The 23,436-nt window shown below is 39.6% G+C and overlaps 3 protein-coding genes across 5 annotated transcripts; 2 read left to right on the top strand and 1 right to left on the bottom strand.

Moving 5' to 3' along the window:
• Positions 1-3,504: 3,504 nt before the first annotated feature.
• LOC143877945 (S-adenosyl-L-methionine-dependent methyltransferases superfamily protein) lies at positions 3,505-20,225 on the bottom strand. 3 transcript variants are annotated; one of them, XR_013250843.1, is made up of 3 exons: positions 19,690-20,225; positions 17,990-18,941; positions 3,505-4,274 (listed from the first exon to the last, which is right to left on the bottom strand). XR_013250843.1 is itself a non-coding variant. In XM_077380274.1 (2 exons), exons 1-2 carry the CDS (start codon positions 20,004-20,006, stop codon positions 18,284-18,286), a joined length of 975 nt encoding a protein of 324 aa, XP_077236389.1. In that variant the 5' UTR covers positions 20,007-20,225; the 3' UTR covers positions 17,867-18,283. The 3 variants fall into 3 exon arrangements, 1 of the variants encoding a protein (XP_077236389.1); XR_013250844.1 differs by lacking the exon at positions 3,505-4,274 and adding an exon at positions 4,281-10,141; XM_077380274.1 differs by lacking the exon at positions 3,505-4,274 and having other exon boundaries at positions 17,867-18,941.
• LOC143876421 (F-box/FBD/LRR-repeat protein At1g13570-like) lies at positions 3,857-5,246 on the top strand. The gene is made up of 3 exons (XM_077378117.1): positions 3,857-4,414; positions 4,505-4,657; positions 4,875-5,246. Exons 1-3 carry the CDS (start codon positions 3,857-3,859, stop codon positions 5,244-5,246), a joined length of 1,083 nt encoding a protein of 360 aa, XP_077234232.1.
• On the top strand, positions 13,784-14,305 carry LOC143876420 (putative F-box/LRR-repeat protein At5g38386). The gene has a single exon (XM_077378116.1). It carries the CDS (start codon positions 13,784-13,786, stop codon positions 14,303-14,305), a length of 522 nt encoding a protein of 173 aa, XP_077234231.1.
• Positions 20,226-23,436: the final 3,211 nt, after the last annotated feature.

The following is a 23,436-nucleotide window of genomic DNA, read 5'->3' as shown; positions in this document are numbered from 1 at the left end:
CAGGATAATGCGCCCCTTTTCAGTTGAATTGTGGCTAGACTTTTAACACTTTTCGACGTCACATCACGTTTAAAAGGGGGCGCATTAACCTAGTGCGCCCTTTTTTTGGTGTAAAACCCTTTCGAACTTTTGAAAAAATTCTTGCAAGTATGAACTTTTTTTTCACGATAAATTAGTTTCTAAAGTGATGGGAGAGGGGTCGAGTGAGAAGTTGCTAAAAAACAAGGAAAAGTTAAATCGTATTTTGTTTCCTTATTTTTCAGGCTTTTCTTGCCCCTCCCCGCTCAGTCCCTCTGGTTTGAATCGTTTGATCACAGTTGAATTGGAAGCAATCGCCCAAATACCATATATTGGAAAGAGAGAGAGAGAGAGTGTGTAATTGAGAGGTTATTGGCATGGTCGTCCTAAATTAATTGTCGTGTTTAGAAGGAATACTTGCTTCATATTCAAGTTTTTCAGACTCACTTCAAATATATTGATTAGTTTATATTAGGGTTGCACACGGTTCGATTCACGGTTTATCCGGTTTTTTGTTCAACTTTAAAAAATCCTCCCTCAAATGAGGCTTTTATGTTGCATTTATATCTAGGGTTATACCCTAGACTACAATCAGAGAATTACCCTAGACTACCCAAAATGGCAAAAATGCCCTCTAATAAGAAGACAAAAGAAAGGAGGTGCAATTTTGAGAGAGAGCGGGGGGGGGGGGAGGCAAAAATGGGCGTCTACAAGGGGTGGCCAAAATGGTGGTGTCTACAATTTCCCATCGGTTCGGTAAAATTCTTAACCGTTACCGAACCAATGCCTAGAAAAACCGAACCAAACGAAAATGAAAGGAGCGGTTCGGTTCGGTTTATAGGTTTCGCCAGTTTTTTGTGCAGCCGTAGTTACAAAAATGATTTTCAAGGTACGGCCTATCTAGGATTGGGGGGACCAACAAATGGATGGCTCAGATAATCCAACTAGGGGTGCAACTCGGGTCGGGTTGCCAAGGCCTCAACCCTAACCCAACCCGTATTTAAATCGGGTTGGCTTTTCCCAACCCGAGAAAATACCAACCCAACCCGACCAAAATCTGGCTGAACCCGTCGGGTCCGGGTTGAGCCCGACCCAAGTTGCACCCATCCAACCAGGTGGGTCCCACTTTTGGATTTTCATCTCAAACTGGGGATTCGTTTTGGGAACAATTTTTCTCCTCACCATCTGGTAATTTCTACATCTCATTTCACCCCTCTCTTATTTTTCTATTGCCTTTCGAATTTATTCATCATTAGATTAGTTCACGAGCAATGGTTTTTTCCTTTTTATCATCTAATTTTATTCGTCTGTAGTTCATCTTTACTTTATTTCATTTAGTAAAGGATTTTAAAGAAATGATTTTTTGTTTTGTTTTGTTTTGTTTTTGAAAAACACAACATTGATTAAATGACAGATTACAAATGCTGATGGGGAGCCAAAGAATTTACCAAAAAACAAAGATTCTGAAGAAGCACCAAATTTGGGCAGATGATCAAATCATTAGCCCTTCTAGGAATAAGCGAAAGGGAGATAACCCTATTAAACATTGAGATCTCATCTCAACAATGAATTGTTAGAAAAATGATTGCAAATCTGTAATTTAGGATTCGAGAATACCTTTAACAGAATTAATCTCCTATCTTGTGCAGTCAGAAATCAACAGTAACTATTCTGCCAGAATTAATTGTAAACAAATAAACAAAAGTCGTTAGATCACTTATCGAGTTGAGGCACGAAGAATCTTCGTTGTTCTTAAGGCAAATCTCGCCCCCCACTACGACGAATCAACGGTGCAGATGGGCGTCTTGGCGTATGCCTCAAGGATTCAACAACTCTCGCTCCAGGGGTGTGCACTCACGCAGCCTGGATGCCTTAGAACTTGCTTATATGAGCCGAATCGCCTTGATCCAGAAAGCTTAGGGGAGAAATAGAAGTTCCAGAAAAACATAGAGAAGAACAATAAAAAACAGAAAGTCGTTCCCAAAAGATTTCTTTTTGTATTCCACAAATCCGAATAAATAGAAAACTAAGAGACACGTTAGGTTGAAACGTCGCACTCATTTAGTGCGTGAGAAACGTTTCCCAACGATCACAAAACCACGATTACGTGTTTTCTTAAACGTTAAAACTAATTAAATAATTAGTAAACCAAGAGAAAACATGCGCGTGTGTGGTAAGACCAAAAGCCCGCCGGACTCAAGTGGGCGATCCGTGCGCTTAGGATCCCCATAACCTCTTGCTTATTCACAAGGCTAAGAGAGTGAAAGTATATATATGACCACTCTCACCCTCTCACGCTTCCCATCTAGGACTAAAGTTTTTTCATGACTTTAGTCCTTTTGGAGGGAAGCCCAAAAGCATAAAGCAAGAGAAACATATAATGACTAAAAACACCCCATTGTAAGTTTGAATTACAAAAATAATTTTTTTCACATAAAAAGTCAACATGAATTTGGTTAATCTCCACAGACCGTATCTAGCCCATACCCTTAAATTTAATTTCCTGGGCAAAAATGCCAGGTAACGGACCTAAGGACTTTCCTGCCCCCGAGCCTTGACCTCTACTTAATCGGCTTACCTGATGCAGGCTATAGGAAGAGAAATAGAGGAAAGAGAAGAATGATCAGCAGAAGAGGAAGAATAGAATAGAATAGAAAGAGGGGAAGAGGAGTAGAAGAGTAGAAATTAGAGGAGAAGAAAGGGAAAGAGGAAGAAGAATAGTGGAACTTAGAGGGGAGAGTCTATATTCAGTTCTATTTCATTAAAAACTACTAATCTCTAATACATGAAGTCTAATTATAGGCAAGGGAAATTAAATTCCTTGGAAAATCAAAGCCCTAAAAATTAAAACATGGAAATGAAAAATCCTAGAGACTAAATAACATGGAAATAAGAATCCTAGAAACTAAATAACAAGGAAATAAATTCCGTAGAGTACTAATAGGCAAATATGCCTCTTATTGGGCCTACAATCCGAATCACATTCCCCTTTTTGAAAAGAATCCGCCCTTGAGTTCTAGTCCGCCTAGATCAAATATGTTGACGACCCATGCAAGCAGTAGGAGTCGTAATTCGTCGGAGGCACTCCTGACTTCTAGCATCAATTTTTTGTCGTAGCATCAATTTTTTTTTTTAAAGATGATTTGTCGTAGCATCAATGTCAGGCCAGATGGACTCAATTTTTCCATATACCATCACTTCTTTTTTTTCATTTGAGCATGCTCTGTGATTGAATCTATTATTGCTTGTGGATTGTGCTTTATGTTTGACTGTTTTCACAAGTACGCTTGTAATAATTCTCGTTGTCAATGCTTCTTTTTTTGGTTAGAAATTCATTGTCTATGGTTTCACTTGGAAGGATTGACTAATACGTAATACCTGCTAAGCTGAAGTCAGAAAACTAAGATCAACAGCATCATCGTCGAACAGATTTACTTTGAGAAGACGGAAAATGAAAGAGATGAGAAAGCAAAGAAAAACTATGGACATAGGTGATGTTAATCACTCCGAGACAAAGGAGGTTATGAAAGGTGATGGTGTTGATCTCTTCAGCCATCTTCCTGATAATGTTATTAATACAATATTTGAATATTTGCCAATGAAAGATGCCATCCAGACATGCATTTTGTCCTAAAAGTTGAGTCGTTTGCTGTTGTCAATTCCCAATCTTGAATTCAAAGATCGTTTGCAACACGCAACAACAGATGAAAAGAGAAATGAATTGGTAGCTATTGTTAACAAATTCTTGGAAAACCGTGATGGTGGAATTAGGAGTTTTTGCCTCCTTTTCTCTCCTGGTAGATACGTCTCTTATGTTGACCGTTGGATCATTATCCTTATGCAATGTGGTGTACGGGAGTTAGATCTTGACTTCGCCACAGATTGGCATCGACAATGTGAGTATGAGTTGCCTTCATGTCTCTTCAGTTGTGAAACACTGACTGTTTTGAAATTACAGTCATGCATCTTGAGGCCTCCTTCCAGTTTCAGCGGTTTCGGCTCTCTTGTGACACTTCTTTTAGGGTATATGTGTCTATCACAGGACCTGATATGCTGCCTTCTTTCCAAATGCGGTCTTCTTCGGAGTTTTACTCTTCATCGGTGTTATGGTTTTGATAAAATTGACGTTTCAGATCTTAATATGCAGCTTGAAAGCTTGACTCTGGAATATTGCCCTTCTCATGTAATGATCCGGGTGCCAAATCTGAGGACTTTATCCTTCTGGAATGATCATATACCATTCTTTCTTTATGAACCTGCAAGTGTGGAGAATGTTAGTATTTATCGGGAAAACGATCATGTCACTTCCAGTCAATTTGAAGCCAACAGTCTGGATAAATTACTTAACAATCTGCTTGATGTGAAGTCTCTTTCCCTACTTGGATGGTCTGCTAAGGTAAACCTTTTTTCTGCTTTTTCATCTTTAATATGCTACCTTGATTTGGACTCCTGGGACTGTATTTTTCACCTTTGGTTGCAATCAAAGTGTTTGGCTGTAGGTAAGGTGTCAAAGCATGTGCTCTATGATTTACTAAAGTTGGAGCTGCAAGTGTCTCTGTCCTTGCGGAACCGACGGGAGCTTCCTTTAATTTGTTACTTCCTTGATAATTGCCCTAATCTGGAAGAATTAATTGTTCTGGTGAGTATGTTTCGAATTCTTCATGTTAGTTTCTCCCTTCACTCTTGCTTATATATACTCTTTTCTGATTGATTTTCTCCATTTACTGGAAGGCCATTTGATTTTTGCACTATTATTCTGTTTTCCCAATATTGTCCTTACCAATCCGTTGATTCTCATATAATTCTTTCGCTGTATAGTTACTGAACTTCTTTATGATTTTCTTGATCCTCTACAGATCGACATCGATCTTGGAGATGAAAATGAGCATGTAGATGCAGATAGCTGGCCTTGTTATCCCGATTATAGCCCCTCAGATAATTATTGGAATTTAGCGGAGGAAGACAATAACTTTTTAAATAACAACCTTCAATGGATCACAATAAACAACTACGCAGGGCGGGATTGGGAAAGGGATTTTGTCATCTTTTTAGCCAAAAACATGGAACTGTTGAGGACCATTACTGATAGAACTGCAGCTCAACAGATTATAACGGAAGACTCTGTGATGGATAATCTGGTGGAATCTCAACAAGAAAAGGCAAGTCATGAGCAGGGGAGAAGAACCAAGCGAACCCCTGTTTGGATGAAGGATTTTATTAGTAAATAATTAGTAGATAATTAGGATAAATCAGTATTAGTGGTCTAATATGTTTTGTAATCTGTCTTTTACAAAGAAGGGGGAAAGCAAGTTGTTACTGTCATCTGACAGAAGAGAATCAATCCGTTAGGGACTGATCCTTTATAATCATGTACGAGATCATGGAAAGAACAAGAAAATAGACAAAATCCCTTTATTCTCTCTTCTTCTTCGTCTTCTTCCCCCTTCTTCTTCTTCTAGATCTGAAACTTCCTCACTATTAGCAGTCTCCCTGAGATTTATACCAGAGAAGTGTATCATTGGTGCTTTCATTGCTTTCGAACTCTAATGGCGGAGTATACTCGTGCGCAAACCAACATCAACGAGCAACTTAAACAACATCAACAACAAATCACTGATATCCGGCTACTTCAATCTCAGCAGCATGAAGAATTGGTGAATATGATTAAACAATTACAGCTCCGCGCTCCACAGCCACAATTTCAACATTCCACTTCCGATGATAACTCTTCCAACAGCGCGGCGGACGCCATTGTTCCAATTCCACCAAACTTCAATCGATTTATTCGGATGGATGTTCCGCGGTTTGATGGATCCGATCCGGTGGGCTGGACATTCAAAATTGAGCAATTTTTCAATTTCTATAGCACACCAGAGGAACAAAGAATGACAATCGCGTCATTTCACCTTGACGGCTCTGCTCTATCATGGTTTCAGTGGGCAAAGGCTAACAACCTCTTGAATTCCTGGCACAGTTTTCTAGACGCTATTCAATTAAGGTTCGGTCCTTCCCTCCATGACGATCCCAAAGGGGAATTATCAAAACTCCATCAGATTTCCACTGTAGCAGATTACCAAACCAGATTTGAGACAGTTTCAAACAAGGTCAGTGGTCTTCCGGAGTCCTTTCTTATAAGCTTTTTCATTTCTGGGCTCAAACCAGATCTAAAAAGGGAATTAATGGTTTTACAACCATCTTCTCTCTTGCAAGCATTTTCTTTAGCTCGCATATATGAAAAAAAATACGAGGATTTAAGAAAAACATGGAAGTCATCCTTCTCTCCAACCATGAATGGCCCTGGTTTGCTTCCAACCCCTACCAACCCACCTATGAAAGCAATCGCCGCTACCCCACTTCAACAAACCCCCATCCGCACTCGTCAGCTAACTAAAGACGAAATGAAAGCGAAAAGAGAGAAGGGGCTCTGTTACTACTGTGATGATAAGTACACCCCTGGGCATGATTGTCATCGCCGATTGTACCATCTGGAAGCTATTGAGGAGAACTTGGAATTTGTCTCAGCCAACGATGTTGATATTGGGGATTCTAATTCGCCTGACGAATTCACAGGGGAACATTCTGCAGAAATCAGTTTTCAAGCCCTAGTGGGGCAACAAAATCCCAGCACAATTCGTGTAACAGGAAGGTACGGTACTCAATCCTTACACATTTTAATTGACAGTGGATCCACTCATAATTTCGTCAAAGAGAAGGTCGCTACCTCTATGAACTGGCCTATCCTCCCTACTACACCATTTAAGGTGCTAATTGGCAATGGGGATTCTCTGCTTTGTACCAAGAAATGCTCACCTGTCAACATATCCTTACAAGCTCATGAATTCACTTTTGAGTTATTCCTTTTACCCATTAAAGGAGCAGATATAGTTCTTGGCATTCAGTGGTTAGCGGAATTGGGGCCGATCGTCACAAACTACAAGATATCCACGATGGAGTTCAATTGGAAGGGCATGCCAATTAGACTCACCGGAGAAGCTTCTTTAAACCCTTACCCGCTCAAAGCTACTCACCTGAAGAGTCTCACCAAAACAGATTCGATTGCTTCTTGTTTTCAATTGGTTTGCATCCCCACTCACCTAACCAATGAAATTGACCTGGCCTCCGATGTATTACCTCCTGATCTTCCCAAAGAAATATTTCATCTTTTACACAGATTCGCAACTGTTTTCCAACTTCCAACCACTCTTCCTCCTTTCAGGGAAGTAGACCACCAAATTCACTTGTTGCCGGGTTCTAGTCCTGTTAATGTTAAACCTTACAGGTACCCACATTTTCAAAAGAATGAGATTGAACGCCTCGTTCAAGAGATGTTGCGTACTGGTGTAATTGTTCCCAACCATAGTCCATACTCCTCGCCAGTTCTTCTGGTTAAAAAGAAAGATCACACTTGGCGTTTCTGTGTTGATTACAGAGCTTTAAATTCGATCACCATCAAAGATCGTTTTCCTATTCCTACCATTGACGAGTTAATGGATGAGTTACATGGCGCCATTGTCTTCTCCAAGTTAGACCTTCGATCAGGCTACCATCAGATCCGTATGAGGACAGAGGATTGCGCCAAAACAGCATTCAGAACACATGAGGGCCATTATGAGTTTGTGGTTATGCCTTTTGGCCTAACCAATGCTCCTTCTACATTCCAGAGCACGATGAACATGGTATTTAAACCCTTCCTTCGTCAGTTTGTCATCGTTTTCTTTGATGACATTTTGGTTTATAGCAAGTCCATGGCTGCCCACATCGATCACTTGCACTCTGTTTTACAATGCTTACATACCAACAAACTCTTTGCTAAATTGTCTAAATGTCAGTTTTGTCAACTCAAAATTGCATACTTAGGCCATCTAATTTCTGGAGTGGGTGCCCAACCTGACCCGGACAAGGTACAAGCAATGCTAGATTGGCCCACTCCTACCACTCTGAAACAGTTGAGAGGATTCTTAGGACTCACTGGTTACTACAGAAGATTTGTCAAACATTATGCTACGGTGGCAGCATCCCTCACTGACCTTCTAAAGAAAGACTCCTTTCAGTGGAACCAAGGGTCACACACTGCATTCAATGATTTGAAGCAACAAATGACTGAAGTTCCTGTTTTGGCAATGCCGGATTTCTCGCAGGAATTTGTTTTAGAGACTGATGCCTCTAGCATAGCGATTGGCGCTGTTTTGATGCAGGGGAGACACCCAATTGCTTACTTCAGCAAAAAGATGACACCTACGATGTCCCTAGCTTCTGCTTATGTCAAAGAGCTCTACGCTATCACCGAAGCTGTTAAAAAATGGAGGCAATACCTCCTGGGTAGACATTTTGTGATTTATACGGACCATCGTAGTCTCAAGAACTTGATGGCTCAGGTCATTCAAACCCCTGCACAACAACAATATTTATGCAAGTTGTTGGGCTACAACTATTCTATTATGTATAAAGCGGGCAAAGAGAATCAAGCTGCTGATGCTCTCTCCAGAGTCGAAGAAACTTTGCCTTCCAGTGCACTTGCTGTTCCTCATAATCTATAGATGACCTTGTCCCATCCCATTTTCGATATATCCAGTCAATTGCAATTAGCCAATTCTACAGATGCAGAGTTACTAGATATACATGCACAAATTCGCCATGGAACAGCTTCCTCTGAGTTTACAGTAAGAGATGGCCTCATTCTTCACCACAATCGATTATTCATTGGCTCAAAATCTACCCTAAGGCACCTGATCATGTTCGAATACCATAACACTCTTCAGGGTGGACACGCGGGTGTTTTGCGCACCATTTTACGTATTTCTGCAAATTTTTATTGGTCCACATTGCGCAAGGATGTTAAACAATTCGTCAAGGATTGTCTTATATGTCAGCAAACGAAGTACTCTACTTCTCCACCGATGGGGTTACTTCAGCCTCTACCCATTCCACAGCTGATATGGGAAGACATTGCCATGGATTTCATCACCGGATTACCAACATCCAATGGGTTTACTTGCATCTTGGTTGTTATTGACAGGCTATCAAAATATGCACATCTGGGGGCTCTACCTACAAACTATACGGCAGTGAAGGTCGCACAATTATTTGCAGACATGGTTGTTAAACTTCATGGTATTCCTAAATCCATTGTCTCTGACAGAGACCCCATCTTCCTCAGCAAATTTTGGTCCGAACTCTTCAAATTCAGTGGTACTTCTCTAAACCATTCTTCGGCGTATCATCCACAAACAGATGGCCAGTCAGAAGTTCTGAATAGATGCATCGAGCAATATTTGAGGTCTTTTTCTCAAGAGAATCCCAAGCACTGGCATAACTATTTGCTATGGGCTGAGTATTCTTATAATACTTCATTTCATTCCGCAATAAAAATGAGTCCATTTGAAGCAGTTTATGGCCGGCCACCACCATCAATCACTCCCTACATTTCCGGATCCTCCTCCATTGAAGCTGTGGATACGGAACTTCAGCACCGAGATGCCATTTTGCGCCAACTTAAGAGCAATTTGCTTCAGGCTCAATCTCGCATGAAATGTTTGGCTGATCGCAAACGCCTCGACAAGCAGTTGGAGGTAGGAAGTTGGGTTTTGCTCAAACTACAACCATATCGTCAGCATACAGTTGCTACTAGGGTCTCTCAGAAACTAAGCAAACGTTTTTATGGCCCATTCCAAATTGAATCCAGGGTGGGTCAAGTGGCGTATAAACTAAAATTACCAGAAGGCAGTAAAATTCACCCCATTTTTCACATCTCTGTGCTTAAACCGTTCTATGGACCCACACCTACGTCACCCTGTACCTTACCAGTTCAGAGCTTCAATAATCAACCCCTCCCCTCTTGCCATCGTGGGTCAAAGAACAGTTCTCATCAACAATATACCAGTGCGCCAACTCCTAATTCAATGGTATGGACTTCCTCCAAAGGAAACATCTTGGGAGAACTTACATGACCTGCAATCAGCTTATCCAAATCTGAACCTTGAGGACAAGGTTAGTTTCGAAGGAGTGGGCAATGATAGAACTGCAGCTCAACAGATTATAACGGAAGACTCTGTGATGGATAATCTGGTGGAATCTCAACAAGAAAAGGCAAGTCATGAGCAGGGGAGAAGAACCAAGCGAACCCCTGTTTGGATGAAGGATTTTATTAGTAAATAATTAGTAGATAATTAGGATAAATCAGTATTAGTGGTCTAATATGTTTTGTAATCTGTCTTTTACAAAGAAGGGGGAAAGCAAGTTGTTACTGTCATCTGACAGAAGAGAATCAATCCGTTAGGGACTGATCCTTTATAATCATGTACGAGATCATGGAAAGAACAAGAAAATAGACAAAATCCCTTTATTCTCTCTTCTTCTTCGTCTTCTTCCCCCTTCTTCTTCTTCTAGATCTGAAACTTCCTCACTATTAGCAGTCTCCCTGAGATTTATACCAGAGAAGTGTATCAATTACCATCAATACCGCGAAGGAATGGGATCCGAATGAACGTCTGGAGTTTGTTAATCTATTGTCAATGGTGCGAAAGGGAAAGGGATGTAGAGATGCCAAAATATTACTGAACCAAGTGCGAAATTCTTGGTTTTTGTAGATGATCTTTTGCCGGGGGAGTTTTACTTTTTGTTTTCTTTTGAGGGGTAAGTGATCTTGATTTGCCTTTGTTTTACCATTCTGTGTAAAGACTCTGTTAGGCTTGCAATCTGTGTAAAGGCTTTCACAGATCATTTCAGCATGTTCTCCTTGTGTTTTTATCTGCTTATCATAAGCATTAACAAGATTATGCACTGGAATTGCCAAATCAATGTGAGGATTTGGATTTGGAGGTGAATTTGAATTTTTAAATCTAAATTCGGCGTTTGGCAAGCTTTTACGACATCTGGATATGGATTTGAGTGAAATCCACAAGATTTACAAATTCCTCATGTTAGTGAAATTTTTTGGAATTATAAATCCTTTTTGCGATAGGTTATTTATAAATCTAAATCTGACCCATAAATGACCAAAATATATCAAAAAAGCGTTAAATGACTTAAGTACCCACATGACATTAAAAACTGATCAAAATATAACGTATTAGGTAAAATGACTAGAAAACCCCGAGTTAGGCAAAATGACCGAAATACCCCTATACAAGGTAAAAATGACAAAATACCCCGAGTCATGCAAAATAACTAAAATACCCTTATGACATGAAAATGATCAAAATAACCTCATACAAGGTAAAATGACTAGAATACCTCAATATCATAGAAATTACTAAAACCCCCCTAGATCAAGTAAAAATGAGCCATGGCTCATAAAAATGACTAAAATGACTAAAAATACCATCATGAGATAAAAATACGCCATATTAGGTAAAATGACTAGAAATACCCCTATACCAGGTAAAAATGACAAAATACCCCATAGTCGTGCAAAATGACTAAAATACCCTTGTGACATAAAAATGATCAAAATAACCTCATATAAGGTAAAATTACTAAAATACCCCAAGATCATGAAAAATTATTGAAATACCCCTATATCAAATAAAAATGACCTATGGCTTATGAAAAATAACTAAAATGACAAAAAATACCCTCATGAGATAAAAATGATAAAAATATGCTATATTAGATAAAATGACTAGAATACCCCTGGGTCATGCAAAATGACCGGAATACACCTCTACCGTGTCATGGAAAATGACTAAACATAAAAAATGATCAAAATACCCCCATATAGGGTAAAATGACTAGAATAGCCCTGGATCATGGAAAATGGCTGAAATGCCCTATATCAAGTATTTGAGGGCTTTTTGGTTTTGCTAGATTTCAAATTCAAATCCAAAGAGCATCCAAACAAAAAAAATTTAATTTAGATTTGAAATCCAAATCTATACGTGGTCATCCAAACGGCATTATTTATAAATTTGTGGCTGAAATGCCCCTATATCAAGTATTTTAGGGTTTTTTGGTTTTGTTAGATTTCAAATTCAAATTCAAAGAGCATCCAAAGAAAAAAAAATTTAATTTAGATTTGAAATCCAAATCTATACGTGGTCATCCAAACGGCATTATTTATAAATTTGTGAATTTTAAAATTCTTGATTTCAAATCCATGGATTTTGGAAATCCAAATTCACCTCCAAATCCAAATCCGAGGGGTATCCAAACGGGCCCTAACACATATTTTTGTTGCGTATTCTCTAGCCTAAAGAACACTCCTGGAATCCCATGACGGATTTGAAGGCATTTTAATAAGCTAAATGTTTCTCCCCTTTGGATACTTGTTATAAGTGCACCAGGGGTTTTCCTCTTGGAAATGATAAACCAAAACAGCTTGATCTGCGAGGCTTTGTTTATGTCCTCTAGCCGCTTAATTCCTAAAACTCCTTCGATTTTCCCAAGACAATGCGTAATAACTCCTCTTCATATCACATCCTCCTGCCCATATGAAGCCTGCCAAGCACAAGTATGGTTTCCCATCACTCTGATTTCTCTTCTACGTTTGACTCTTCGTTTAAATCCTGTGAGTGTTTTTATTCGGCTCTGTGCACTTGCGTTCTCGGGAAATCAAATCCCGGGAAAACACCTATTTTTTTCCCGAGAAAGCTAAAATAGTGGTGTTCACTTGTTTTCCAGAGAAACTAACAGGATTAGGTGGAAAATGTCAAAAATGACATGAAAAATCCCACAAATGACGTGGAAAAGAGTCTTTTCTCACAAGTGTGAGAAACCATTTCCCACCATTTTGATGAGATTTGCTTTCCCGGGAAAACAAGTGAAAAAAGATGCGCAAGCAGTTTCTCGGGAAACCATTTCCTGCACAGTTCCTGCGCCTGTAAACAGGCACGAGAAACCTTGTCCAGCACAGTTTTTTGGGATTTCTTTTCCTTTTGCCACGTCAGTTTCTCGGGAAATCTTTTGTTTTCCTTTCCCAGGAAAACAAGTGAACAGATGAAAATAGTGTAAGCGCTTCTGCAGGCGGCCCATGGGTTTCTGGTTGTGAGAATGAATTTTGTATAATCTGCATTTCACATTATCATAAATGCTGACGTTTGCTTTTACCTAATAGTAATTCGGGTAGAATGACACAGATGGAAGAGAAAACTCTTCATGACTATAGGAATGGTTCAGTAGGAATGATTGACTCTTGGCCATTAATGTCCATAATTTATGTTAGAAAGTTTAGCTTTAAGCCAATTCCTACTGTTGACAGTATCAAAATTACTAGAGCTGTAAGTGTGCGTTGGATAAACACCGAAATTTCAATTTGGGTGTAGGTAAAGTAAGAAATGACTAAATTGAAATTGGTCAGATCAAGTTTAATCGTATTTACATTGAGTCCCTGTTTTCATGCCAGATCATAATGTTTTATTTGGGGTGTACAACTCATATCCTGAAGTTTATTGTGAAATTTGAGGCAGATTTCATGGTGGGAGACTGAAAATGATTTGTCGTAGAATCAATATCAGCCCAGATGGAATCAGTTTTCCATATACCATCACTTTAGTTCATTTGAGCTTGCTATGTGATTGGATCTTTTATTGCTTGTGGATTGTGCTTTATGTTTGATTGTTATAACAATTGAGATTGTAATAATTCTTGTTGTAAATGCCTCTTTGTTTGGTTAGAAATTCATTGTTTATATGATTTAGTATGTTGAAATGACTAATGCGCAATGCCTGCTAAACTGAAGTCAGAAAACTAAGATCAACCGCCTAGCTGTTAAACAGAGTTACTTTCCGAAGAAAGGAAAATGCAACAGATGAGAAAGTGAAGAAAGACTATGGAAATAGGCGATGTTAATCGCTCTGAGTCAAGCGAAGTTATGAAAGAGGATGGTGTTGATCTCTTCAGTCATCTTCCTGATAATGTTATCAATATAATATTTGAATTTTTGCCAATGAAAGATTCCATCCAGATGTGCATTTTGTCTAAAAGGTTGAGCCATTTGCTGATGTTAATTCCCAATCTTGAATTCAAAGATCGTCTGCTACAAGCAACAACAGATGAAAAGAGAAAGGAATTTGTGGGAATTGTTGACAAATTCTTGGAAAACCGTGATGGTGCAATTAGGAGTTTCCGGCTCCTTTTCTCTCCTGGGAGTTACATCTCTTGTGTTGATTGTTGGATCATTATCCTTATGCGATGTGGTGTACGGGAGTTAGATCTTGACTTCCTCTCAGATCAGCAAGGACACTATGAGCTGCCTTCATGTCTCTTCAATAATGAAGCTCTGACTGTTTTGAAATTACGATCAAGCATCTTCACACCTCCTTCAGTTCCGGCGGTTTCATCTCTCTTGTAACACTTCTTTTAGGGATTATGCGTCTATCACAAGACCTGATATCCTGCTTTCTTTCGAAATGTGGGGGGGTGCGAATTATCCTACAGGGGGTGCAAACTTATCATCGCCCCTAATTTTTTGTGCTTTACTTGAATGCGGCCGTCCGCAAAGTAGTGTTTATCACAGTCTACATAAAACGGGGAAGTGTATGGGTGTTTTTATATGATACATGGTTTTGTACTTTGAAATACACTGAAACCAAAAGTGACACAGGGAGCGTGGAGCAACAATACCAAGATACATACAGATCAACAAAAGAAGCAACTAAACAATCTATGTTTGAAAACCCATTTCTCACTCTCTTCTCTCATGTTGAAATGGTACCAGAGCCCTAAGGATCATGATCTAATTTCTTCCTCTTGTTCTTTCTTTTCTTCCATTTCAAAACAAATAAAAACGAAAAAACGAAAGGGAAAGGGAGGAGGTGTGATTTCTTTCTTGTTAGCATCAGCTTCCCACTGATGACATCAGCACTAGGGCTTGGTTGGGAGGTCAAGTCACGCCAGATGGTGTGCACAAAGTAGGAGATGCCTTTTGGCTGTTTTTTTTTTTTTGCAGACTCAAGGCCCGGATGGATATCATAGTCCTTGTTTCGTTTAGTTCCAATTTCGTTAATTTTTTTATGAAAATTGCTATCAAATCGGATTCTGTTCAATGTGAATTTTTGAATAGTATCTCTTCAATGGTGTATGTTTTTACCTTGGGAAAATATCTGAGGAGTTGTGGTGGGATTTTGAAGTGTTTTAGTAGAGTTTTAAACCCCCTTTTTGTGGTTTGGCTTAGCTAAAAAGGCCACTGTTTGTATATGGCAATCCCTTATGGCCCTAGTTTTGTGTTAAGTTGCCCTTACGGGACTGTTTAGTTGTGATTGCCTTGTTTAAACACTGTTTAGTGTTGTGACAGCCTTGTGTGGGCTCTACTTTGTGTGTTTGGCCAACATTATGACAGTGTCTGATAGATTGTGCGAAAGATAATAGACGACTTCCAGTGAGATGAAAATTGTTTCCATTGTGCCTAATGATGGAGTTTGTATAAAATATACTTCAGTCAAATTAAATGGAAACAATTATTTTGTTATGGGTTCAAGCAATGAAAGTACATTTGGGTGCAAAGGAAAATTGAAATGTACATTGTTTGATCCTATGTATGAAACGGATACCTCCTACACTAATTGGATGCATGATAATTATATTGTTATGCTATGGGTGTAAAACCACATGGAGTCACCCATTAGTGTTCGATTGCACGTTCATAAATGCAGGCAAGGGTGTTTGGGACAGAGAGGTTGGTATGACAATGTGTTGAAAATAAATGAGATGTAAGAGAAGATCTTCTAGACTTTTTTTTTTTTTTTTTGAAAATTGACAATTCATTATAATATGGTTGGGACTTGGGCAAGGTGTCCCCCAGAGTACAAATAGGATCACAGTCCTTAGTCCCAATAGGATTTACAAAAAAGATGCGTCCAACATTTCTTCCCTTTGGGCTCCTGCCTTTGCTAGACTATCGGCCTCCTCATTTGCCGATCTCCTACGATGCTCAATACTAGGATCCATGAGTCTTATCAAGTCCAGTACTTCCACTATCAGGTCTTGCAATTTCCAAGGTCCCTTTGAAGAACCAAAAGCCCACGCTACTGCGTTTGTGGAATCTCCCTCAACAATTAATGGACGCTGATTGTTCTCATATGCCCACCTCAAACTGAAGAGTAGTACCCTGATTTCATATTCGTTTGCATCGCAAATTCCATCCGGTCCGGAGAGAGTCATGACTGTAGATTCTGTATTATTTCTAATAATTTCCCTAATACCTGCCCTTCCTGGATTGCCAATAGAGCAGCCGTCAAAATTGAGTTTCAACCACCCATTTGGCGGTGCCAACCATTTTGGTTTGGGCATGGATGAGAAGATCTTTTAGACTGAAAATGATAGTAAACACTTGAGCAAATACTTGTCTAGGAACGTGCGGAGTTTCAAGCAGCTAAATTCTTGTCTAGGCTAGATCTTCCTTTCCAAGCCATTCGAAGACATTCTTGCAGGTGAGTCGTTTGCCCTCCATTGATAGTGTTAATTCTAGATCCCAAAAGGACTATGCTGCTTCATCTATAGACTCTCCTATTGCTATGGAGACCTCTGCTTTGGCTATTTCGGTTGACCGTAGTCATGTTGATTGGGTCTGTAGGGGCTCCGGTCAGGGACATGGTGATTCACCTAGTAGACGTAGTTTTCCGACTGATGGTCAACTTGGTGGCCATAGGGCATATGAAGTTTGTGGGAGAGGCAGTGGTCACGGTCGTCGTGGATATGAGAAACGTGCGTGTACACATTGTCATCTAAATGATCATGCAGATTGTTGCTATGATCAGCATTTGAAACCGCAGACTTGGGCTAATCAGGCAATCTACTCAGCAAAGGAGACTACTCCACCTCCTGGGTCATAAGGAGACTACTCCCCTCAAACCTAAATGATACCATGATCTAGATGTTCATTTGTATGCATTGACAATGAGTTCCAGTAGACCCTAAATAGTTTTCCTTCGACTCCTTCCATGAGGTGTTATCTTATCACAAGTGTCATAAGGGCTTCAGAGAATAAAGATATTCCTAGAAATGAGATCTACATGATTATAAAGCCTCATCAGTCAACTAATGAAAACTAGGGCTGCAACTCGGGTCGGGTTTTGGAGAACCCAACCTTACCCGAGAAATATCTCGGGTCGGGTAGGGTCGGGTTTTTTTCCGGAAAACCCACGATTCCCAAACCCGGCCCTTACCCATGATAAATCTCGGGTCGGGTCGGGTTTTTTCACGTTGACGCAATTTTTTAAGGAAAATTATTGTTTCGCAAGGCAACTCAACTCATAGAAGCAGAAATTACACTCACATTACACTTGAATCAAACAATGCTGTAATCAAACAATGTTGTAATTACAATCAAACAATGCTGAATCAAACACTTGAATCAACACAACTCATAGAAGCAAAAATTAGACTCACATTACACTTGAATCAAACAATGATGTAATTACACTCACATTACACTTGAATCAAACAATGCTGTAATCAAACAATGTTGTAAGTACAATCAAACAATGCTGAATCAAACACTTGAATCAACTCAACTCATAGAAGCAGAAATTACACTCACATACAATAACCGTGGGTGCGTGGGTTTTCACTTTTAACTTTTAACTAACAATAGAAAAAATGTACATACTATAACTTATGTAACTCGGGTCGGGTCGGGTCGGGCCCCTTCAAACCCGGCTCGACCCGAGATTCATGCGGGCTTTTGAATGCTCAACCCGGCTCGACCCGAAACCCATGAAACCTGAACCCAACCCAAGCTATTTTCGGGTCGGGTCGATGCGGGACGGGTAAAACCCGGCTCGAGTTGCAGCCCTAATGAAAACACATGGATTGTATGTTGGAAACTCCAAACTTCCCCATCAATCCCCAAAAGTTTGAACATGAAATACAACACAACAACATGATCAGCCTAACAAGGGCTGGGAAAAAGGAATGCAAATCCATAAAAGTGCAATTAGTGAGTGGAATAAAGTTTATTACACTAGATGAAACATTTTTTCTTTTTGAATGGTTACACTAGAAGAAACATTCCACATGAAAATGTTAGCTATCTCACCTTTGCATCAATTCAACTCCAGAAGTGAAAATTCCAAAGAATTCCATAAATGGACAATTACACAGTGGAGCAAGCCCCAACTTGCAACCGGATGCACGATCAATCGACACCAACAATCTCCATTGCCAGCTTTCTTGCCTTCACATAGGAGAGAAAATAGTGGCGCTTTAGAAAATCTAGCCCTTGAAAACCTCATCATGGGTAGCTTTGAGAGTCAACATAAGCTTTACTTCACCTTCCTCACTTCCCTCCAATTGTGATCAATTGAAGAATTAAATATAAACCACAAAATTCCTAAGCCTTGGACCGCCTGAATTCAAACCAGATCTCATAATGATTGAACAACAAGCTATCATGTGTATGCTTGCCAATATACTCAAGCCCTAAATCCGAAAGTCGTTTCGTGCATTCTTCCCCACCCAGCCGCGAGCAGAACTTTATATTATGCGAGACAAATATCCGCCCATCATAAGGCTTCAACCTCGTTGCCAGCCTCTCCAACCCCATCCAAACAAGCTTATCAGGCATATGAAGAAAGACAGCGCTCGCATATATCAGATCATAAACAACATTGGATCCAAACCGTTCAAATTCCATATCCTCTCCTCTAACAATCAATGGACGCTTGTGCAAGAGACCCTGCGAGGGGAGCTCGTAGCGGAACGCCGCCATGAGAGAGAGCTCGTCACGCTCGAGGCAGTGGAATCGGCCGGAATCGAGGTAGCGGATGAAATGTAGGCCGACACGAAGGGTGCCACAACCAATCTCTAGGACGCGGGATTCGGGAGAAAGGCGAGCAGATCCCGCGAGGAATTCAAAGACATCGCGGCCACCAGCCCAGGGCTCACCGTAGTTGCTATGGTGCTCCTCCACGAGGAGCTCTCCCGGACAGGGGAGGGCGGTGTGGTTTCCCGATTCCGACTCGTTTTCGTAGTGAGAAATGCCTTTGAAACTGAGACAAAAAACAGCAAAAGCTAGATTTCAGGGAAATCCAGGAAAAGTACAGATAAACCCTAGGAGAGAGAAATACCTGTGAATCTAAGATTAAGAAAAGGGTTTTGTTAACGAGCACAAGGTGCACTGAAAATGTAAATGTACAATAAAATATAAATGGTGCATTGAAAAAGTAAATTTACAATAAATTTGCATGGTTTTTGAGTCTTTTTTCTCAAACAACAATGTGTACACTCATTAACAAAACCCTAAAAGAGAGAGCAAAACCCTAGATTTCAATAAAATGCAGGAAAAGTGAAGAGGGAAACCCTAGGTGAGAGAAATTCCTTTGAATCTAAGATAAACAAAAAAGAAAAGAAAAGGAAAACCCTAGAATTCAAGAAAATGCAGGAAAAGTGAAGAGAAACCCTAGGTGAGAGAAAATAAATGCCTTTGAATCCGAGATAAGCAAAAAGAGTAAAAGCCTAGGTTTAAAGAAAATGCAGGAAAAGGGAAGAGAAACCCTAGGTGAGAGAAATAAATGACTTTGAATCCGAGATAAGCAAAAAGAGCAAAACCCTAGATTTAAAGAAAATGCAGGAGAATTAATGACAAACACTACGAGAGAGAAATGCCTCTGAATCTGAAATAAGCACAAAAAGAGCAAAACCCTAGATTTGAAGGAGAAGTAAAGAGAGAAACCCTAGGAGAGAGAGAGAGAGAGAGAGAGAGAGAGAGAGAGAGAGAGAGAGAGAGAGAAACCAAACCTGCGAAGATCATCGAGCTGTTGTGCACGGGTGCGGGGGTTGATGCCCTTGCGGAGAGAATGCCAGGCATCCGGAGTGGTGGGAGGGTCTCGGAGATGGTTGTGTTGTAGCTGGGATTTGAGCCAGGCAAGGTCTTCGGGAGTGGAGGAGATCTGAGCCGTCGATGTCCTTGAGGGGATTTGATTTGGGACGTTGATGGTGGTGGGGCAGGAGCAGTGATTGGAGAGGGAGGATAGGAATAGGAAGAGGAGGAGTGCGGCTGAGGAGAGTGCGAGTAGAAGGATGGGGACCGAAAATACCTTGGTTAGAGAAGCCATTGAAAGTCGCCCGTTGGGGTGAGGGTTTATTTCAATGGTGGATTTTGTACGAGGGCAGTCATAAATTCGCCCCTGATACCTGTTTCTGATTTGTTATGCTCTGTTTGGTTCTCGTATTTTGAGAGAAATAGCAGCAGATGTAATTCTAGTAATTCACCGGAGGCTGTTTGGTAGGAAATTTAAAGAAAATGGGGTGTTTGACCGCCGTGGATTTCGGTCGCGTGGAAGCTTCAAAACTTGCCCGAGAAATTTCTCCGATTTGAAGAAAAAAGGGGAGAAATTCTCGGCAACTTTAATTTGGGAAATGTTATCAGCACTACTGTATTTTGATGAGGGCACTCTCACTTTATTAAAAGTACGGTGTGGCCCACGTCGTAGGATGATCCAAACCGTCCATTAGATGGACCACAGCCTAAGTAGATGGCCCACGTAGTACGATCATCTGCGGGCCATGCCGTACTTTTCATAAAGCGAGAGTGCCCCCATCAAAATACAAATACGGTACCGTATGGATAACATTTTCTTTTTAATTTTTCCGTAATTGTCACAAGTTTACAGCTTTCATCGGTAGTTTTTTTTGGTAATTGTCATATTTGTTTTGTAATTTCCCTTTTTTATTACCATTTTCGGTAATTTTTCATTTCAAACTTACCATTTCTATCGCAAATCTAATAAATTACCTTTTTTTTTCTACTTTTGCTAGCCACATTTGCACCCATTTACTTCTTCCAATCTTTGCATCAGGATGGGCCACAAGCCAAGCAAGTGGAATCGGCGAAGGTCGCTAGCAAATTCCTATAAAAAGAAAAAAGGGAAATGTTATCAGCACTACTGTATTTCGATGAGAGCACTCTTACTTTATTATAAGTACGTTATGGACCGCACCATAGGATGATCCAAACCGTCCATTAGATAGGCCACAACCCATGTAGGTTGTGCCCCAAAAATCATTTCCATAAGTTGATCCTAACCCTCCGATCTGAATGTTAGGGGGTTGATCCTAACCCTCCATAGATTGGACAGTTAGGATCAACCTATGGAAATAATTTTTGGACCACAACCTATTTAGGCTGTGGCCCATCTAATGGACGGTTTGGATCATCCAATGGTGCGGGCCATACTATACTTTTAATAAAGTGAGTGCCCTCATCAAAATACAGTAGTGCTGATAATATTTTCCAAAAAATATCTCCCAACCCAACCAAACACCGTCAGGGAGATTTGCTCTCAATCTTCCCGTTGACCGATTCCCTTTTGATTTGCTTTCAATCTCCCTTTGACTTCTTCTCCTCCAAACCCTCCCAACATCTACCGGCATCCAAACAGAGCATTAAGCAATGTCACGGAAAGCAATTTCGCAGGTGACCTTTGCATGTGGGAACAGCCATACTGGCTTACCTTTTACCAGATTTTGTCTTATTTATTTAATGCGTCCGATGTGACTTTCTCTGATACCAAGCTATTATATGAAAAAAAGAACACAGACCACTTCGAGGGGGTCGGCCTCCTATGAGTTCAAACTTGAGGAAATATTCAGTATATCATTTATTACTACTCAACACCTTAAATAGAGAAGAGAGAAATACAATGAAAAGAGGAGAAGAATTCTAATCCGACTCCAATACGCCTACTAACTCTAATACGCCTACCAACAATTCCAATAAGACAACCACTAGGACTTCTATGCATAATGAAATACTAATAAAGATAAAAATAGCAACCCTAATAAACTCTATCAACTCCTATTTTCTCTCAACCAGCATCACACGTAACACCTTTTTAGGGTTTTTTTTTCTGGTTTATTCTTCCTTTTCTTGCCTTTATTAGGGTTTTTTATTTTATTTTTATTTTATTAGAGTCTAGTTATTCCAGATTCTGATTTTCCAGGATAGGTTTAATACGGTTGCTCGTTTCATATTTCCCTGATTAGGGTATTAGATGTTGGGTTTTTGTATTACTATGTGCTTGATCATCAGTGACAGTGGTACAGTCAAATTTATTTCGGGATCTCTTCATCTTCTACTTAATTTTTTAGGATTTTCTGTTGATTTCTTAGATTTAGGGCTTCATTTTTAAATATGAGAATCGTCGAAGTGGATTTTTAATTTGAAGTTTGGTATTGCATTATAGTTAGTGGATTTTTTTTATTTTTTTGATTTATTTGATCCCATCCCTTTCTGATTTCTCTGTTAGTGTTGAGCAGTTCATAACACTGTGCATATATGGTTATACAGTGTTAAAATTCCATTGATGAGAAGCACCATTTCAGCATAACCGAAGAAGGGTTTTAAATTGTAAGACTGCCAATCACGACACATTCAAGTTTTCAGATTAGTCTCACATGCACTTTGTCTGAACATAGCATGCTGATATACTTGTGAAGTTTAATTGACCTTTGTTTAAAACTGAGGAAGACTTACCTTCACACAGAGAGATGGGCAAAATATGAGTTTTTGTTGTTCCTTTTTTGTTTGTGTGTTTTGGCATCATAGTTTAGGTTTTGTATTTATATGCTATTTCTTGCAGCTGAGGTTAGGGACACCTTCTATTAGTTCTCTGATTTGTATCGATAATACTTCACTCTCCATTTGAATTCCCTGACATAAATAGAGAACCTTTTTATCAGTCAGTATAGTGAAATTTCAAAAATCTCTTTGCTATGATCTGTCTGTTGGATTTTAATAGTCGATCTGAAATATAAAGGCTATGGGTGATCAAGTGGTTAGCCTTGAAAACATTGTCTCTAATCAGCAATATCGACCAATGTAGTAATCCTTCTCTGGTACGGCAATGATCCATCATGTGATTTTTTATTTTTTTTTAGTTTTTCAAGTTGGAATTGCATGATGGAGGAGAGTAAGAAGCGGCTAAAAATCAGGGAAAAAATAGAAATTGTATTTTTATTGGTTGGGCACATTTAGCTACCATGATTATTTTTTCATGATAAATCAGTTTCTTCAAGTGGAGATGAGGGTGAAGTCGCTAAGAGGAGGAAACAAAATCTACGAAACTAGTGCCTCAAGTGATGAGATGTGACTAAAAATCAGGAAACAAAAAACTCTACCAGAAATCAGATTCAACCTTTTGCCTGATTTTTAGCTACTTCTCATCATCGAATAAACTAGTATACTGTATTTTGTTTCTTCATTTTTTAGCAACTTCAAAAATTCCCGGCGCCCAGACATGGCTTTAGAGTTTCTCTTTTCATTTTTTTTTCCAACTTATATATTATGGTCTAAAAATGTAATAAGATTGCCCGAATCAGTCCGGAGGCTTTCAGGCTAACAGGAAAATTTTGGGTTAGAGCAGGCCTTCAGACTTGCAACTTGCAACTTGCACGTTTTGGATTTTGGGAATTAAATTTGCTTCCAAAACTGGTTATTGGACAGTATCTAGTTTTGATTTTTAAAATCAGTGTTGGACTCAAAAT

The sequence above is a fragment of the Tasmannia lanceolata genome, unplaced genomic scaffold, assembly GCF_043159265.1.
Source record: "Tasmannia lanceolata isolate RefF3 unplaced genomic scaffold, GAP_Taslan_0.1 ptg000005l, whole genome shotgun sequence".
NCBI lineage: Eukaryota > Viridiplantae > Streptophyta > Magnoliopsida > Canellales > Winteraceae > Tasmannia > Tasmannia lanceolata.
The sequence above is the reverse complement of the archived record's forward strand: the minus strand, read 5'-3'. Positions and strand labels throughout refer to the sequence as shown.

What these genes read in the sequence shown, in the direction of transcription:
- LOC143876421 (XM_077378117.1), top strand. Translation starts at nt 3,857, where the DNA reads ATGCAATGTGGTGTACGGGAGTTAGATCTTGACTTCGCCACAGATTGG. An exon ending in TACTTGGATGGTCTGCTAAG is followed by an intron (nt 4,415 to 4,504) that starts GTAAACCTTTTT and finishes TTGCAATCAAAG; the next exon opens with TGTTTGGCTGTAGGTAAGGT. An exon ending in TGGAAGAATTAATTGTTCTG is followed by an intron (nt 4,658 to 4,874) that starts GTGAGTATGTTT and finishes GATCCTCTACAG; the next exon opens with ATCGACATCGATCTTGGAGA.
- LOC143876420 (XM_077378116.1), top strand. Translation starts at nt 13,784, where the DNA reads ATGGAAATAGGCGATGTTAATCGCTCTGAGTCAAGCGAAGTTATGAAA.
- LOC143877945 (XM_077380274.1), bottom strand. Translation starts at nt 20,006, where the DNA reads ATGGCTTCTCTAACCAAGGTATTTTCGGTCCCCATCCTTCTACTCGCA. An exon ending in CAGCTCGATGATCTTCGCAG is followed by an intron (nt 18,942 to 19,689) that starts GTTTGGTTTCTC and finishes TTTTTGTCTCAG; the next exon opens with TTTCAAAGGCATTTCTCACT.